The 18,304-nt window shown below is 41.5% G+C and overlaps 1 protein-coding gene across 3 annotated transcripts in view; it reads left to right on the top strand.

Annotated features, from left to right (window-relative positions):
• The window catches only part of MICAL3 (microtubule associated monooxygenase, calponin and LIM domain containing 3), a 205,499-nt gene that overhangs the window by 75,203 nt on the left and 111,992 nt on the right, over positions 1–18,304 (top strand). For 2 of the 3 annotated variants that reach the window (XM_042945385.1, XM_042945384.1), the window contains 7 exons: positions 801–863; positions 10,569–10,908; positions 12,975–13,182; positions 15,040–15,156; positions 15,555–15,656; positions 16,308–16,463; positions 17,481–17,581. In XM_042945385.1, the coding sequence (XP_042801319.1) occupies positions 10,645–10,908; positions 12,975–13,182; positions 15,040–15,156; positions 15,555–15,656; positions 16,308–16,463; positions 17,481–17,581 (948 nt within the window). In that variant the 5' untranslated portion in view covers positions 801–863; positions 10,569–10,644. The remainder of the gene's footprint in view (positions 1–800; positions 864–10,568; positions 10,909–12,974; positions 13,183–15,039; positions 15,157–15,554; positions 15,657–16,307; positions 16,464–17,480; positions 17,582–18,304) is intronic. The other variant, XM_042945383.1, reaches the window with a different exon arrangement.

An 18,304-nucleotide genomic window follows, 5' to 3' on the forward strand; every position in this document is an offset into this window, starting at 1 on the left:
GATTGGAGCCCACCCTTGTGAAGACGAACAGCTTTTGGTTGTGCTTTCCCACAAACTCAGTGAGCCTTTCACCCTGTCCGAGGCCCTTCATCACCCTGTCTGAGGCCCTTCATCACCCTGAGAGCCTGAGTCATAGCAGTGCTCTCAGATTATAGGGCAGGGAGCTGTTGATTTTTTGGTCTCTTTGTAGCTCAGCTTTGTACTCTTGGTAGTAGGTAGGTTGAGGTTCATCCCCTGTCCTGCCCTGAGTTCTTACAATGCTTGGAATGGCATTAGATGATTTGAAAATTGTTTGTAATCGACTCCTCAAAGGTGTTGCTGTTGGCTAGAGTGCTAGAGCCTACCGAAGAATGCAGACTGATAAGAACTCTGTTAGTACTATTTTAGTCACCCAGCCTTTCAGCAGCCAATGGGAACAATTACTGTGAAACCAGACCGCCCTTGCTTCCATTTATGAAAGGGCTCCATTTCAAAGGAGCAGATGGCAGCGATAAATTGTGAGAAAAAGAATCCTGTATTGTGTGTCCTTACTAAATTTACTTGAAGCTGCATGTCTTTTGGGAGCTGGACAGCTATCTTCCTAGCAGACAGGGTCTGCCTGTGGTCTGTGTGTATATCTGCAGGTTCTGGCTCTCAGGCAGCCAGGGGCCGGAAGCATGCATTCTGTTGAGCTTTTATTTCTCAAGCTATATTCTCAGGTGGTTTTTCGCAGTGGATGAGGTCTTGGGCTCTGAAGGAGATGCAAATCATGGCTGCACTCCTTTCTTGCTGTGTGACCTTTAAACCTCTTTAACCCACAGTTTCCCCATCTGCACATGGAGATAATAGATTCTACTTCAGGATTGTGGCGAAGATGAAATGAGGTGAGCTATGGATCTGACAGTATGTCAGCTATTTGTACCCTTAGTGATGGAAATCCTTATTTTGTAAACAAGATGGAACTCCTCCATCTTTCTTGTATAATAGATCTAAGTTTGGCAAGAACTTCCTGACACAACCCTTATTCCTCTAGCACCTCCATCAGTGCCATCATCACACCTTCCAGAACAGATAGAATAGAGAGGGTACAAAGTGGTGATGGAACAAAGTCAGTTCTGAAGCATTTTTCTTTCAAAAATCAAAACTCTCTGAGCACTCTAGTTTTCTTGTATAATAGCCATTTATTCAGCCTGAGTATATAACCTCTTGTTGCTGCGTTTATAAACGACTGGGTGGTAATAACAGTACTCCCATTTACAGGGTCCTGCCCTGTTCCTGGAACTGCTATACATTTTACAGTCATTAACTTCAGTTTTTGCAAAGCTCTGTGATTCTATGGGTGTTATTTCATTTTACAGATGAGGAAACTATGAGACTGGGCCTCGGGCATTAGCCTTTTTTGGTTGGCAAGGGAGGGGCATATCCTTCTTTTAACTCCTTGTTTTTCTGGTTTATTTGAGGCAAGCATCAGCATTGGCATCAGCCATTGTGTTTATTGGGTGTTTGGACTTGCTGCTCTTGAAGAAATAGTTTGTTAGCAAAGAGTAAAATTAAAAAGTTAGATATAACATAGGGGTTAGGGCCATACCAGTTCTTTCAGAATTGGAAACTTAGAGAAGAACCCAGAGATCATCTTGTCCAGTCTGTTTCTCATCTCCCTCTAGAGAGGGCCATTCCATAACCAAGGAAAGGGTGCTGTGAGAATTCATAACAAAAGTGCTACATTTTTTTAATTAAAAAAATTTTTTATTCATTTTTTCCCATTTTTAATTTTATTTTTTTCATTATGATAAATTTGTTCTTTAATCCCCATCCCCTATTTCACCATCCCCCCACCCACCTACCTCCCCTCTGGGAAAAAAGAAAATTAATAAACACATTTTCAATAGAAAAAATAAATGACACATTTAATTTGTAAAAATTACCGAAAAATTACCGAAAAAGTCCCCCAGGAATTGTAATAACTAGATACTTAGTATAATATGTTTTTTAAAAGTGAAAAACTGAATAAGTATTGATTTTTTTAGAGCAAGTGACTATCAAAAATGGGCAGGAAAATATGAGAAAGAACCTTAAGAAAGGAGATATAAAAATGTTGAAGTTAAAAACTGGATGGTTTGAACAGCTGATTAGAGAAAATCTAAAGATACACATTAAGGGATTATCTAGAATGCAGTATATTGAACAAGGGAAAAACATTTTTTAATTTAAGTATAATTAGCACACAGTGTTATATTAGTTTCAAGTGCACAATATAATGATTCAGCAATTCTATATATTTCTCAGTGCTAATCAAGGTAAGTATACTCTTAATCCCCTTTACCTATTTCACCCATCTCCCACGCACCTCCCCTCTGGTAATCACTAGTTTGTTCTCTGTATTTGTCTGGTTTTTTGTTTGTCTTCCTGTTTATTTGTTTTTTTTTTTCTTAAATTCCACATTTGAGTGAAATCATATGGTGTTTGTGTATCTCCGACTGATTTCACTCAGCACTATACTTTAGATCCATCTATGTTGTTGCAAATGGCAAGATTCCATCCTTTTTTATGGTTGAGTAGTACTCCATTGTATATATACACCATATCTCTATCCATTCATCTGTGGATGGACACTTAGGTTGCTTCCATGTTTTGAAAAGTGCTAAATTCTTGCTATTGCTCTTCTTAGATCATCACTCCCTATCCAGGCTTACTATTGCATTTTTAGATACAAATTTTTGGTAGCACAGTAGAAATCTCCTCTATAGCATCTATCCATTTCTCCTCCATGGTCCTTCAGCCATGCAGGCCAAGGCTTTTCCCCAGGATCCACCCTTCCAATGTGGAGCTTCTGGGCTCTCATACAGAATCTCCTCAAGGGGTTCTGTTCCCCTCATCAGCTCTATAGAAACAGTGTTTTCACTACAGGTCAGGCTATAGCTACAAAGACCTGGTCTTTGTACTAAGGAGGCTTTTATTGGAGGAGAGAGCCATTTAAATAATGTCTGCTCAATGACAGTTGCAGATGAGTAATACCATGTGACTAAAGAGCAGATCCACGGAATGAGGAGAGACATGGAGGTAGGGGTGGGGGCAGGGGTGGGGGCTGGTTTCCTGTTTCCTTAGCATGTTGCCGAATGTCATTTTGAGGCTAAGTAGGATGGGAAGTCAGAAAAGAGCAGAGAATGGAATAGTGCAGAAACAAGAATAACAGGGGAAAGACTGTTTCCTTACTATATTTTGGCTTGCTTCCTAGGTACCCAGAGAACCTTAGATAAGGTTATGAGAGATAAGCCATTGGGGCCTGAGCAGTAAGAGGCAACAAGGAGTCTCGTGCCCAGACTGCTTGATTCAGTCAGCTCATTGCCTCCTGAGGTGAGGGCCTCAGTGTCCCCATCCACAGATGATAATGGCCCTAGTGGCTTTGGTTGCAGAAAAACTGATGCAGAACTCAAGACATTTGGCGACTTTGGTCTTTGTTTCTCAGGCAAAACACAAAGGAATCTCTATAATCTGAAGTGCATTTTTCATCTGAGTTTCCTCCTAATTACATTCCAAAATATGCCTTCCTATGTATAGATTTACTCCTAAGATCTATTTAGACAAGTTACACCTCTGAATGGGCTAGGGAAAGGAGCATTTCGTTGAGTCCTTAATAAGATTCAGAGATTTGCACATCTGCTGGTATATTGATGGTGCAGTGGCTAAGCAGACTCTGGTTTCATACTCTTGAAGTGTAATTCTTTATTTTCTTTTTTATTATTTTTTAAGTAGTCTGTATGCCCAACGTGGGACTTGAATTCACAACCCTGAAATCAAGCATTGCATGCTCTACTGACTGAGCCAACCAGGTGCCCCTTGAAGTATAGTTCTTATTTTTTTGTTTTGTTTCTCTTTCCTTTTTCTATTTGTATTTTTTAATGTTTATTTTTGAGAGAGAGAGAGTGAGCGAGTGGGGTAGGAGCAGAGGAGGTAGGGCAGAGGATCTGAAGTGGGCTCCACGCTGTCAGCACAGAACCCGATGTGAGGCTCAAACTCACAAACTGTGAGATGATGACCTGAGTCAAAGTCAGACATTTAACCAACTGAGCCACCCAGGTGCCCCTCCTTTTTCTATTTTTAAAGATAGTTCTCCCCTCTTACAAATAACCATCCACCAATTCTAAGAGGTAGAGATTGAGTGTTCTCATAACCAGCTATGAGTCAGTGACAGACCTTTACTCTTGCTGTAAATAGAAACATAAACTCTGTTCCTGAATGTACTTCATAGGCTGTCTCTCCAGCATTTTCCTCCACGGCCAAGGAATGTGCAAGGCTTCTGAGTCAGCAGTCAGCTGCCATGGAACAAAACATGCAGGATATTGTCCACTGGCAGAAATTGCACCAGTGCCCTGGAAACCTGGCATCATCTCCTCTTCCTCTTCCCTCCTCGGGCTCCTCACTTCCCGTTTCCCTTCCTTCCACACCTTGGCTTTTCAGTCCCCAGGGTTTCTGGCACCTTCCGGCCAGGTTTCCTGGTCTCTAGGTTCCTGTAATTATGAATATTGATTTTTCCAGGATACTAGGATATATGGCACCCAGGGATGGCCCAGGAGAGGCCCGGAGGAGCAGGATGAGTTAGACCTTCGGGAATGAGGGAAGCGAGGGCAATAACAGGAGTGGCCCCTCTGCTGCTCTCCCCAGCTGCTCTCGGTGAATCAGAATGCCAGATTCCCCTTGCTAAATGACACAGTCACAGTCCAGCAGAGTTACAGAATAATACTGTAGTACTTGAGAGTGTCTTCCTGCTGTGGTCATTTGGCTTGCAAAGTAGGAAAAGTGAGGCAGCCCAGGGGAATTAATCTTGTGTACTCTTACCGTGGGTGCTTGTCACATTGTTCCAGGAACCAACTTACCTCTATTTATCTGTTGTCATTAGTGACCTGCAGGTCGAAATCCCTTAGACTGGGCATTTAATACTTGACTACTGCTTGGAAGCCGACTCTCTGCAGCTGTCTGGGAGCTGTGGTTGAAACCTGTTAACTTGAAAGTCAACAGAAGGATTGGGGGCCAGTTACTAATGAAGGTGTTCATCTGTGGTGGGGTTTGATTTGGAAATTCTCTGTGGTGGTTGGTAGCTCTGTGGACGTAAAACAGAGCAGGCTACAGCCAGTCAAGGGGGAGTTAGTGTACAAATCAGAATTTTTCTTTGAAAATAAATGCTCAAGACACTTTTAGGGAAGTGTGAGCACAAGGCAGGCATTATGACAGGGCAAAGGCTTTTAGAAATAATGTTGCAGGATTTTTAATGGGTTGGTTTCAGCAAGAACATCTGGTACTGAGTGCCCCAAATCTTGGCAAGGAGTGGAAGGTGGCTGCTGTTTAGGAACTGAAAGAAATCATTTTCTTCTTTGACAAGAGGCAGAGAGATCAAACTAGGTGTATATTCAAAGCTCCCCAAATACTGTGACTCTGGTGGAGTCAAAGCAGGTCTGGCATCAGGGTCAGGATTGCAAAATGCTGTCTGTTTGCCAAAAAAGCAAATAAAGGCACAGAAATCCACACAAGGAAGCCAAGAGGCAATCACTCTGGGAACTTTGTTTCTAGTCATTGGTTGTTACCTGTCACCCTTTTTTCTGCCTTTAGATAAACACATCTGTTTTTTTCTGCCCCCACAAGCCATCTTTTGAATATGTCCCATTTCTCTCTCTCTCTCTCTCTCTCTCTCTCTCTCTCTCTCTCTCTCTTTTGGAGAAAGAGTGAGCACAAGCAGGGGAGAGGGGCAAAAGGAGAGGGAGAAAGGGAGAGAGTACCCTAGACAGGCTCCACACCCAGTACCGAGCCCAACACAGGGCTCAATCCCACAACCCTGGGAGATTATGACCTGAGCCAAAATCAAGAGTCAGATGCTCGACCAGCTGAGCCAACCAGGTACTGTACCATTTCTAAGATAAGCCTTGGCATATAAGAAAAAGAGTGGGCTCTTTTTAGGAACTTTAAAATATTTCTCTTGCTGCTTACTGTTACCTAGAGTAAATTTTTATTTAGAGGGGACTAGAGGTTAGTTCTATTTAATTCCATCTCTTGATGGACTCTTGGCCATGTGGTTATTGAGACAAGTTATGTTTTTTACCAGTGTACTTTTTATATCCAGAGCCAGGAGAGATTGTTGAGTAAGTATATATCTGAGATGAGAAGCCGAGTCAGTGTGTTCCAGGTAAAGAATTACCATCTTCAACTCGGCCTCCATAGTATATGAAGACTGTCGTATCTGTTGATGTAAAGGGAAAATGTCAGTTCTTATGTAGTTATTACTTTCTCCCATGATACTTAAGACACATCTCCAGTTGATTTGGTTTAGCCTTATAATATCATGGTAGAGAGAAGCAGGATGTTATTTCTACTTCACGAAGGGGTATTCTGTTGCTCAGAGGCTTACCCAGTATAAGAGCTTTAGGACAGAAGATTGGTCTCTTCCATGTCAGTCTGGAACTTGATGCCTTCTGAGAATTGATTTAATCAGCAATACAGTTTGGTGGCTCCTAGTGCTCTTGGGTTGGTTCCCTAAATAATGAGTCACTTCTTGCTTCTGTACCCCTCCTGACCACAATGGATCAACAGCTCCCTTCCTCTGTCTTTCCCCATCTCCAAGAATAAGTCCTCTTTATTTTTTATTTTATTATAATTATTTTTTAAATTTTATTTAAATCCAAGTTAGTTAACATATAGTGTAACAAAGGTTTCAGGAGTAGAATTTAGTGATTCATCACTTACCCAGTGGTCATCCCAACAAGTGCCCTCCTTTATGTCCATCACCCATTTAGCCCATCCTCCCCACCCAATGCCCTGCCAGCAACCCCTCAGTTTGTTTTCTATATTTAAGAGTCTTTTAGGGTTTGCCTCTGTTTTTATCTTATTTTTCCTTCCCTTCCCCTATGTTCATCTGTTTTGTTTCTTAAATTCCACATGAGTGAAATCATATGATATTTGTCTTTCTCTGACTTATTTTGCTTAGCATAATACATTCTAGTTCCATCCATGTTGTTGCAAATGGCAAAATTTAATTCTTTTTGATTGCCAAGTAATATTCGAGTGTGTGTGTGTGTGTGTGTGTGTGTGTACACCACATCTTTATCCATTTGTCAGTCAATGGACATTTGGGCTCTTTCCATAATTTGCCTATTGTTGATAGTGCTGCTATAAACATTGGAGTGCATGTGCCTCTTTGAATCAGCATTTTTGTACCCTGTGGATAAATACCTAATAGTGCAACTGCCTAGTCATAGGGTATCTATTTTTAATTTTTTGAGAAACCTCTGTACTGTTTTCCAGAGTGGGCGCACTAGTTTTCATTACCACCAGCAGTGCAAAAGTGTTTCTCTTTCTCTGCATCCTCGCCAACATCTGTTGTTTCCTAACTTGTTTATTTTAGCCATTCTGACAGGTGTGAGGTGATATCTCATTGTGGTTTTAATTTGTATTTACCTGATGATGAGTGATACTGAGCATCTTTTCATGTGTCTGTTAGCCATCTGGATATCTTCTTTGGAAAAGTGTCTGTTCATGTCTTTTGCCCATTTTTTCACTGGATTATATGTTTTTTGGGTGTTGAGTTTGAGAAGTTCTTTCTAGATTTTGGATATTAACTCTTTATCCAATATGCCATTTGCAATCTTCTCCCATTCTGTTGGTTGCCTTTTAGTTTTGTTGATTGTTTCCTTCTCTGTGCAGAAGCTTTCTATCTTGATGAGGTCCCAATAGTTCATTTTTGCTTTTATTTCCCTTGCCTCTGGAGACATGTCTAGTAAGATGTTGCTGCAGCCGAGATCAGAGAGGTTGTTGCCTATTTTCTCCTCTAGGATTTTGATGGTTTCCTGTCTTATATTTAGGTCTTTCATCCATTTCAAGTTTATTTTTGTGTATGGTCTAAGAAAGTGGTCCAGGTTCATTTTTCTGCGTGTCGCTGTCCAGTTTTCCCAGTACCATTTGCTGAAGAGGCTGTCTTTTTTCCATTGGATAGTCTTTCCTGCTTCATCAAAGATGTGTTAGCCACACATGTGTGGGTCCATTTCTGGATTCTGGATTCTGTTCCTTTGGTCTATGTGTCTGTTTTTGTGCCAGTACTGTACTGCCTTGATGATTACAGCTTTGTAATACAGCTTGAAGTCCGGAATCATGATGCCTCCAGCTTTGGTTTTCTTTTTCAAGATTGTTTTGGCTAGAGTCTTTTCTGGTTCCATACAAATTTTAGAACTGTTTGTTCTAGCTCTGTGAAGAATGCTGGTGGTATGATGACAGGGATTGTATTGAATGTGTGGATTGTTTTGGGTAGTATAGACTAAGTCCTCCTTAAAGTAAAGTTTCAGTGCAGTCCTGTTTGTCACACTAATAGCAAATTGGTGGTATACCTATGATGGAGCATTCTGACTAGAACACCAGAGGTGAGTACTGTGACCATGAGTATTTCCTCACTACTAAACTCAGAAAACTTGAGAATTGGAAGAGGAGTTTAGAGAACATCCAGTATAATTTCATCTTACACAAGGGAAAATCAAGGCTTGGTGAGACAAAGTGACTTGTCCAGGGTCATGCAACCAATATCTGTCACAGGGGGGTTCAGCGCTGTGTTAGTGCTTGTCTCCTTGCTCTGGTCTGCTTCTTTGTTCTTTGGTCTTCGGCCCTTTGCCTCCTACCTCCCAATAATAGGTCTAAGTAGTGATGATAAATAAAATGTGCTACAAAAATGATGAAACAGACCCAAGGAAGTGAGTGCATTAAAAGAGCATGTAAAGTGTCTTCTCCCATCTTAAAGTTCTAGCCAGCAAACATAGGATGGTGGATGTGTAGATGTTTTGGATAAATGGAAGGGGTAGACATTATCATTTTTGTCAAATATGTTTGTGGGCAAAATGGAATGGCTATAAAATCTTCCCACCCTGCCATGTATCATGTGTAGCAGCAGGACTTTTTCAGTCATTTGAATACCTACTTACTTTAACACTTCTGAACTTTGTGCTTCTTAGACTGCTAGGACACTGCCCTTTGGTTCTCTTCAGACCTCTCTTCACTGTACCTCATAATCTTTTTAGAGAGCTCTTCTTTCTCTGCCAATTCCTTACAAGTTGATGAGTCCCAGATCTTATCCAGAGCTCTTGGCTCTCTCTTGCCATGGGCTCTCCTTGTGTGATTGTACCACTTTTGTAGGTTCAACTACCACCTGTATGCTAATGACTCCCCAGTCTAGGCGTTCACCCCCAGCTACTCCCCTGAGCTGCAGATACATACCTGGCTGCCTAATGAGAACCTCTGCAAGGCAGCTCACATGTAACAGGCCAAAAGGGATCTCACCACTCTACCCTCACAGATGAGTTCTATTTTTAATCTATTGGCCTGGCGCACCATTTACTCAGTTGCCTTAGCTGGAAACCTGGAAATCATTCTGGAGTCTTTCATCTGTAAGAGTCAATCACTCATAAGCCTTCCTATTTTATTTCCTTTTCCACATTCTACACTTCTTCCCCACCTGGCTACACTGATTTATCCTGAAAGACTCAGCTGTCACCTTTCAGAAGTTCATCTTCAACAAGGACCCACTGCAATTAGGTTCTTATCTTCTATATTACCAAATCCCTCATGCCTCTCTCTCTAATGACATGTAGCATAGTACATTTAACATTCTTTTTTTTTTTTTAGTTTATTTATTTATTTTTGAGAGAGACTGTGCGTGCACCCATGTGCGTGTGCACTAGCCAAGGAGAGGCAGGGAGAGAGGGAGAGAGAATTCCCAAGCAGGCTCTGCACTGTCGGTGCAGAACCCAATGTAGAACTCAATCTCATGAACCATGAGATAATGACCTGAGCCAAAATCAAGACTTGGACACTCAACCAAGTGAGCCATCCAGGTGCCCCAGTACGTTTAACATTTTGTTTATTAATCTGTCTCACCCACTGAACTGTAAGATCCTTGAAAGCAAACACTGTCTTACTCATCTTTCCATCCCCAGTGTCTGAGATAGTGCTTGGCATGTAGAAGGTAGGGGCACCTGGGTGTCTCAGTTGGTTAAGCGACCGACTTTAGCTCAGGTCGTGATCTCGCAGTTTGTGAGTTCAAGCCCCATGTCAGGCTCTGTGCTGACAGCACAGAGCCTGGAGCCTACTTTGGATTCTGTGTCTCCTTCTCTTTCTGCCCTCCCCCACTCATGCTCTGTGTCTCTCTGTCTCTCAATAATAAATAAAAATGTTAAAGGAAAAAAAAATTTAAAACAAAAAGGTATAGGATATACATTTGTTGAATGAATATGACACTTAGGAACTCCACTTTGAAAAAGAGGTACATATCCTAGAAAATGTGTGTAGGTACGGGGTGCCTGTGTGGCTCAATTGGATAAGTGTCCAACTTCAGCTCAAGTCATGATCTCATGGTTTGTGGGTTCGAGCCCCTCATCGGGCTCTGTGCTGACAGCTCAGAGCCTAGAGCCTGCTTTGGATTCTGTGTCTCCCCCTCTCTGTCCCTCCCTCTCTTGCACTCTGTCTCTCTCTCAAAAATAAACATTTAAAAAGAAAAGAAAAGGAAATGTTTGTAGGTAGGCATTTGGATTTGCTAACCATTCTTTTTTCTTTATTTTTGTTAGATTAATGTGACAGAATCGGGTGGATCAACAGCCATCCCATTGCCCCCTTTGTTGGGGGTGCTGAGAGTGGGGAAGCATGGAGGACAGTAAGAATGAGACAATGAATCGCGCTCACATCCTCTTTGACCGGTTTGTGCAGGCCACCACCTGCAAGGGAACCCTTAAGGCCTTCCAAGAGCTATGTGACCACCTAGAACTGAAGCCTAAGGACTACCGCTCCTTTTATCACAAGCTCAAGTCCAAGCTTAACTACTGGAAAGCCAAAGCCCTGTGGGCAAAGTTGGACAAGCGGGGCAGCCACAAAGACTACAAAAAGGGAAAAGCATGCACTAACACCAAGGTAAGGGTTTGGCTTCTCCCAGGCTTTGGGGTCACTGACCTAAGGATTTAACCAGAAAAGAAAAGATTTTGAGTAGAGGTAGGACAAAGAAAAGGATTGGGTAGAGGTAGACTGGGTGAGAACTAGGCAGAGTCTAGCCAAGACCTATCACGGAGAGTCCAACTTCTACCTTGTTGAAACTTCGTGGGTTCGTTACCTGTGTTCAGTTGACTGTTCCCATTTCCCAGACCCTATTCTTTTTTTTTAAATGTTTATTTATTTATTTTGAGAGAACTCACGTGTGCAAGTGTGTGTGCGAGTTGGAGAGGGACAGAGAAAGACTCCCAAGCAGGCTCCACACTCAGTGTGGAGCCTGACATAGGGCTTGATCCCGTGAACCATGAGGTTATGACCTGAACCGAAATCAAGAGTTGGACACTTAGTGCGTAACCAACTGAGCCACCCAGGTACCCCCGACCCTATTTTTACTTCATGTATTCACATACTGAACATTCAGTGTTTCAGCTCTTTAAGAGCTGAACAACCCCGAAGTCAAGTGGTATAGGAACTTTTTTTTTCCCTGAGGCTCTATTTTGAATCTCACACTATTAGGAGGATGCAAGTCACTTAGCAAAGAAGTAGCCATGGCCTGTTAGCATCCTATCTGAACATGGCTTCGTATTACCTGTCATGTCATGTTTATAAAGTCTTTATTCCATACTCATGACCGATAAGGTATAGATAGTATTTGCTAACTTGGGGATTTGCCGCAAGCTTCAAACCTCTTTTCATCCGTATTCCAAAGATTTGTTTTGATAAGCAAGGGCCTTGTAAGCCAAAATATTTCTTTTGCTTTCTTCACAATCTAGAGAAAGAGAGTTTTCATGAAACAGGGGAGATACTCAGTCACCTGTGCAGGGGTAGGTACAAGGAACTGAAGAAGGAATAATATATTTCCTGCTTTCCTCCTTATGTGAAAACACCTTTTGTGAGAAATTTGGAGCAGGCTAGCAAAGAAATGAAGTTGCGGATGACTTCGTGACTAGATCATTAATGTCCTTTCATGAGCTTTACTTTGCCCTGTGTGGATACCTCCTCCAGTGGATTTGCATCTGGGTAGATACTCATCAGAATTCAAGAAATTTAAAGGCATGACTTTTATGACTGAGTTCTGGAGTTTTATTGCAAATAAAATGAATTCAAAACCAGAAACATTTTATGTCTTTTTTCCCTTCTGTGAATAGAGTACAAATTAGTTAAGTGTCCATTCTCACCCTGAGTACTTTCTAGAATAAGGGTCTTGAAGATCAGTTTCCTGGATTTTTGGTCTAAAGATGGTGATTTTAGAACTCTTTTCAGCACATAAAACTTTGGCTCTTGAAAGTTACCTTCTAGGAATCCTTGAGTAGTAGACTCATTCCAAGACTCTTAAGATTGCCTGAACTACATGGGGCCCCTGGGTGGCTCAGTCGGTTAAGTGTCCAACTTCGGCTCATGTCATGATCTCACAGTTTGTGAGTTCAAGCCCCAAATCGGGCTCTGTGCTGACAGCTCAGAGCCTGGAGCCTGCTTTGGATTCCGTATGTCTCTCTTTCTCCACTTTGTCCCTCCTCCACTCACACTCTGTCTCTCCCTCTCTCTCAAAAATAAATAAAACATTAAAAAGAAAAAGATTGCCTGAACTATGTATTTAATAATCTGTGTCTCTTTGGACAGAAATCTCCTTGACTTAGAAACCTCGCAAAAGATCCTCTCCTGTCAATTAAGGTGACATCTGATTTTCAAATCATTTGTTGAAATGATGATCCACTTCAATGTATTACAAATCTACAGGTGCACACGTGCTGGGTTTATGTCCAGCACTGACAGTTAAGAGCCTCCGGTATCCATAACAATCACCAGCTTTTCTCTCAAGCCATTGCAGGTGGTCTCCTGTGACCCAGTTGGGTCTCCCAAGATTTCTTGGGAGAATAGCCCTGTTTGGGGGCTTTGGGGAATGATGGTTATGTGATCCATGAAACTGTTATAGAAATGTGAACTTTCCTAAGAGGTGCTCCCTTTGCCCTGAAAGCAGCTGTGTTTTTCAGTGTCTCATCATTGGAGCTGGCCCCTGTGGTCTCCGTACAGCCATTGACTTATCCTTATTGGGAGCTAAAGTGGTTGTTATTGAGAAACGAGATGCCTTCTCCCGCAACAATGTCTTGCATCTCTGGCCATTCACCATACATGATCTACGAGGTCTGGGTGCCAAGAAGTTCTATGGCAAGTTCTGTGCTGGAGCTATTGACCATATCAGTAAGTAAAACCAGTTCCCCTATAAGATCTCACCCCTACCTCTACCCACTTGCTCGATAAAAAGAGGCAGATTGAGGAATTCATACTCATCCAGCCCAGTTTGTTCTGATATCATTAGTATCTAATGTATAGAAAATACACTCTGCTTGGAGTCAACATACCTGTGATGCAGTGGTCTGTAACCTAGGACTCTTAACTGCAAGGGTTATCTCCTATGAAATGAGTTTAGCTTAAGGATTTCTAAAGTTAGGTCTTGAACTCTTACTGAGCACTTGCAGTGGGTGGGATCAGCATCGGGGCCGGGCTAGGAAATACTACCAATTTGAGCCTTGACCCTTTGGTGGTTTTTAGTCCAGGGGAAGAAGCACAAAGCATGAGGCTCTGTCTAATGTGATATGATAGATACTCTACTAATGTAAGAACAAAATGCTATGGGGACACATTTCTGTAAAGCCACAGTTATGGAAGCAGCCTCCTAATTTTGTCACAAGTGGCAAATCAGTAATGAGATTCGTTTGGTTAGGTGATTTTCATAAGGTCTACAACCTGGATAGCTCTTGCTGTACTTTTGTCATCTCCAAGCTCTGCTTGGGCCCATGCTTTTCCCTATAGAGTAAATACAAGTTAATGCAGACAGTGATTTTGTTTTCATGAGTAAGCAGCCTATCTAAAAAGTGATCCAGAACAGATGATGTCTACATTATGAAGTTCAAGTCTTGTTTATTGATCATCGTTAATGATTCCAGGAAAGCCTTATCAAGGAACTTTTGTTCTGAGCTCCTCCAGATGTGTCCTGCAAAAAACATTAAACTGCTTAACTTTGGCTGTTTGAGGCAGTTGTGCCAACTTTTCAAATATTGGCCAACAGCTACCACACTCCACTGGCAGAGGAAGTACTCTGCCCATCTGTTGGGCTATAATATGTAAAGCATCTTGGAATCCGGTTGTCTGCAAATATTCAATATGTGTTAGAATGGGATTTAATGAGCCTTTAGGAGTGTGACTCAGAAGGGTGGTGGTTGTGGTAAGCAGGGGAAAATAACCGAGATGGCTTAGATGAGGATTTGCATGTACCAGCTTAGTCAGAAGCTGCAGGTGAGTTTGGTCTTAAGAGAGGACCAAGGGTCATATGATTCAGTGGATTTGTCTGCCTTATGTAGGATTTGCCTTGGAGCTGAGAGAGTCCTACATTAGGGACAGATTTTTATCTTACCACTTGGTAGTCATTCATTGGACATGAAATAAACAAATCTCAGTGTAATAATGAGCAAGACTTTCAGTCATTTTGAGCCTTAGTTTCTGCACCTGTAGACCAGTGGTGGGAGGGGGAATGGTAAGAGATTAAGGTTTCCCCTTCTTACTTTATAAGAGTGTGTGAAGATGAGTGCGACAATAAGATGAAAGGGAGATGCTGTGGAAATCTCAAGTAGTGCAGCCCTTTTGTATCAGACTGGAGAGCCTACGTATGGGTGCACATCTTTTGCCTCTTATGGTAGGTACAATGTCCTGTCAGGATTGTAGATGCTGTTAGATGACTGTGGCTCTGACTGAATCAGGGGAAGATGGAAAAGAGAGTCTCCTGTTGTCCGCAATCTCTGTTGTCTCAGAGCTTTTGGTGGTTTTGAACACCTGACCCAAGAGGTGGGAATGACCTTGAATGTCTCTCTAGAACATCTCTTGCAGAGGATTTATTTTCCCTTTAAAAAGAAGGAAAGAAGCTGTAAAGCATGGTTTGGAAAATGTCTCCAGCTACAGAGACTTTGAGAATCTGGGTAAACTGTATAGGTGGGCAGATGAGCACCTGAGCAGTAATCACTTCAGTGTGCCCTCATTAGTATGATCTTTTTGTTCCCCCAGGTATCCGTCAGCTTCAGCTAATACTTTTGAAAGTAGCCTTGATCCTAGGCATTGAGATCCATGTCAATGTGGAATTCCAAGGCCTTGTACAGCCTCCTGAGGACCAAGAAAATGAACGTGAGTTGGATTGGAATGAAGAAGGGATACAAGGGAATTGAGTGGGTGAGAAAAGATGAAATCAAGGAAGAAAACTACAAGAATCTCTGGGTTATTTTCAGAACTAGTTAAAGAGCCTTCTCCAGTTGTACAAACTATATCTTTTGAGGAACTTTTGCCTGAATGAGGAGGCCTTTCTTGCAAACACTTGTATTCATTATTGCAAATCATATGATGGGGAATGTTCCTTTGTGAGCCTTCTTCAAGGCTTCTTTCTTTCTGTGGTGTTTGTACCTCATGCTTTTACACCTAGTGTTTTCTGTTTGGGGTTTTGTGCGGTCTGCCTTTGGTACCAAAAGGTGTTTTAGGTATATGAATATGGTCTTGGTGATGACCTTCATTTTGACTTTGGTCCACAGGGATAGGTTGGCGGGCACTGGTCCACCCCAAAACCCATCCTGTATCAGAGTATGAATTTGAAGTGATCATCGGAGGGGATGGCCGTAGGAACACCTTGGAAGGTATTTGTCAATACCCCTTTGCCTGCTTCATAGCAGAGGGAAGGGTAACCCTTTCCCAACCCTGGGGTGAGTGAGAGTTTGTGTCATCAGAATCGATACTCCTAAGAATCAGCATATGTGTGCTGTTTATACTAATTGAATAGCAAGCCCAGCCTTCCACTAGCCAACTGGTACTTGGTTACTTCTTACAGGACATACTTGTTAGGGCACTAGGAGATAAGCTGTACTTTAAATGGTTGACTTTAAATGGTTGCAGGATTAAATCTAAGTTTAGTAAGCTGGTGGCTTTTCTTTTCTCTTTTTTCTTTTCTTTTCTTTTCCTTTCTCTCCTTTCCTTTCCTTTCCTTTCCTTTCCTTTCCTTTCCTTTCCTTTCCTTTCCTTTGGAAATCTTTGCACTAAGTAATATTCTGGTCAGTTAGATTTCATGTTGCTTGTTAGTATGGGGGAGACTTTGACTTCTTTCCTGAACTCTTATATTTTTTGGCAGGTAAACCTTATTTTCAGATAGAGAAGAATTGCCCTAAAATTTTCCCATTGATTCCCATCCCTCATGTTCCCTAATGTCTTCATCAGCATCCCTTTCTGTTTGAAGTGATCTTCCTTCTTTTCTAGCAAGCTGTGGCCACCTCTGAAAATGTCTTTCCTTCTAGGATTTCGCCGGAAAGAATTTCGTGGCAAATTGGCAATTGCCATTACAGCAAATTTTATTAACCGAAATACAACAGCAGAAGCCAAAGTGGAAGAGATCAGTGGTGTGGCTTTTATTTTCAACCAAAAGTTTTTCCAGGAACTGAGAGAAGCCACAGGTTGGTATAGATGCCTCCAAAGCAATTAGGATAAAAATTTAAATAACTGCTTGTGATTCTTCTCTTAGAGGGTTTGGTAGAGTGGGTGGGTGGTCATTGCTATTATTGCTTGTTTGCCCCTCTGCTCTTTCTTCACTTCTATACTTTGTTGTTAGTATAATGCTTTCCTTATCACTATCTCCTACTCTAGTGTTCTTTGTCTTCCTTACAGTGACAGGGCTGCTCTGGGTTTAGTTTTTATTTATTTGTTTTTAAGGGTTCTGTCTTCTACCAGCTTTTCTCCAAGCCCTTCCCCTATGTTATGGCTCTGAGTGATGGTGCTCAATGCAGTAAGCTATTGGTTGATAGTTCTCTGGTTCACTGAGAACCTGACTTTACACACTTGAGTATACAGTCTTGTGGTCCAGTTTGGGCATGAAGTAAACCATGTGCTAGACAGGAATGAGATTGTTGTGTGATAACTTTTGAATACACTAACTTTGATATTTTTGATCCAACAAAAACATGCAGCAAATTTCAGTTCCATCTTCTAGAACATGATTTCTTTCCATTAATTACATCAATGTTTTAGATTAATTGAATTAAAAAGTCAGTAGTTCATACTCTGCTTCCAGGCATCTAGTTGTCCTATTAAAAGCCAAAGAGATTTTCCCAGTTGCTTTGATGACTATCTAAGAGGTTTAACCTGAGAACCAACCCAAACCCTCTTACTAGAAGTTAGCCTTTCCTTTTTTTTCAAATCCATATATTTCTGCCTACTATTCATGGTTTTTAGGATACCTTAGGGTATCAAGTGAATTATAGGATAGTGCAGGTATAAAACAAAGTTCCCCCTCTTCTCATGAACTGAACATGCAGGAAGTGAAAATCTGGGCTCAGACATCTCTTTATTTTCATGTGCTCTACCTGGAGTTTTACAGCTCTTGTCTCTGTGGGCCTGTGTACAACTTTCTGGCTGCCCTAATGTACCTTCGTTTCAGCAAGCCCTTAGGTGACACATTTGTTTTCTGGTTGCAGGTATCGACTTGGAGAATATTGTCTACTACAAAGATGATACACATTATTTTGTTATGACAGCCAAAAAGCAGAGTTTGCTAGACAAAGGGGTGATACTGCATGTGAGTAATGTATTCTTTCAAACTTCTTTTGATGTCGTACTAGTTAATGTGACCGCTAAGGGAAAGAATTTTATTGTCTGATGAGTTTTTCCTTCAAGGGTATGAAAATGAGCACCCATCTCATCTCCTGGGAACATGAACTCCTCTAATGTTTTTTAGTTTAACTTAAAAAAAAAACCAAACTTTTGTTATGGAAATTTTCAAATGTAAACAAAATTAGAGAGAATTGTATAATGAACCCCCATGTGCCCATTTTCCAGCTCTAACAATTATGTGGCCAATATTATTTCAGTAGTACCTCACCCCACTCCCCACTCCTGCCATTGGATTGTTCTAAAGCAAATGTCAGATTTCAGTTATCTCTGATACTCAGTTTAATTTTAGGTGATTTGGTTTGTGGTTATAGTTAATTCCATGTATGACTGATTATTGGTTGGTTAATAGGTCGTCTTTTGGGAGAAGGTGGTAGGGGGGAAGGGAGTTTGACCTGGAAGCCTGAGAATGGTTCTGGTTTTCCTGCAGATACAACTATCAGAAGTCTAGGGAACACTGACTGGATCAGGGTATATTTTGACCTCTTCATGATCTAACAATGGATGAGAGGTCTGGCTCAGCCTTTTTTCTAAGTGAATAATTGTAGGACATTCCCTAAGATGATGAGCAGAAAATGAAATCAGAGAACCACAGAGTAGTGGCTCTTTAAGGAGAGTTTCTTAAGTCCTA

Source organism: Panthera leo, chromosome B4 (genome assembly GCF_018350215.1).
Source record: "Panthera leo isolate Ple1 chromosome B4, P.leo_Ple1_pat1.1, whole genome shotgun sequence".
Taxonomy (NCBI): Eukaryota; Metazoa; Chordata; class Mammalia; order Carnivora; family Felidae; genus Panthera; species Panthera leo.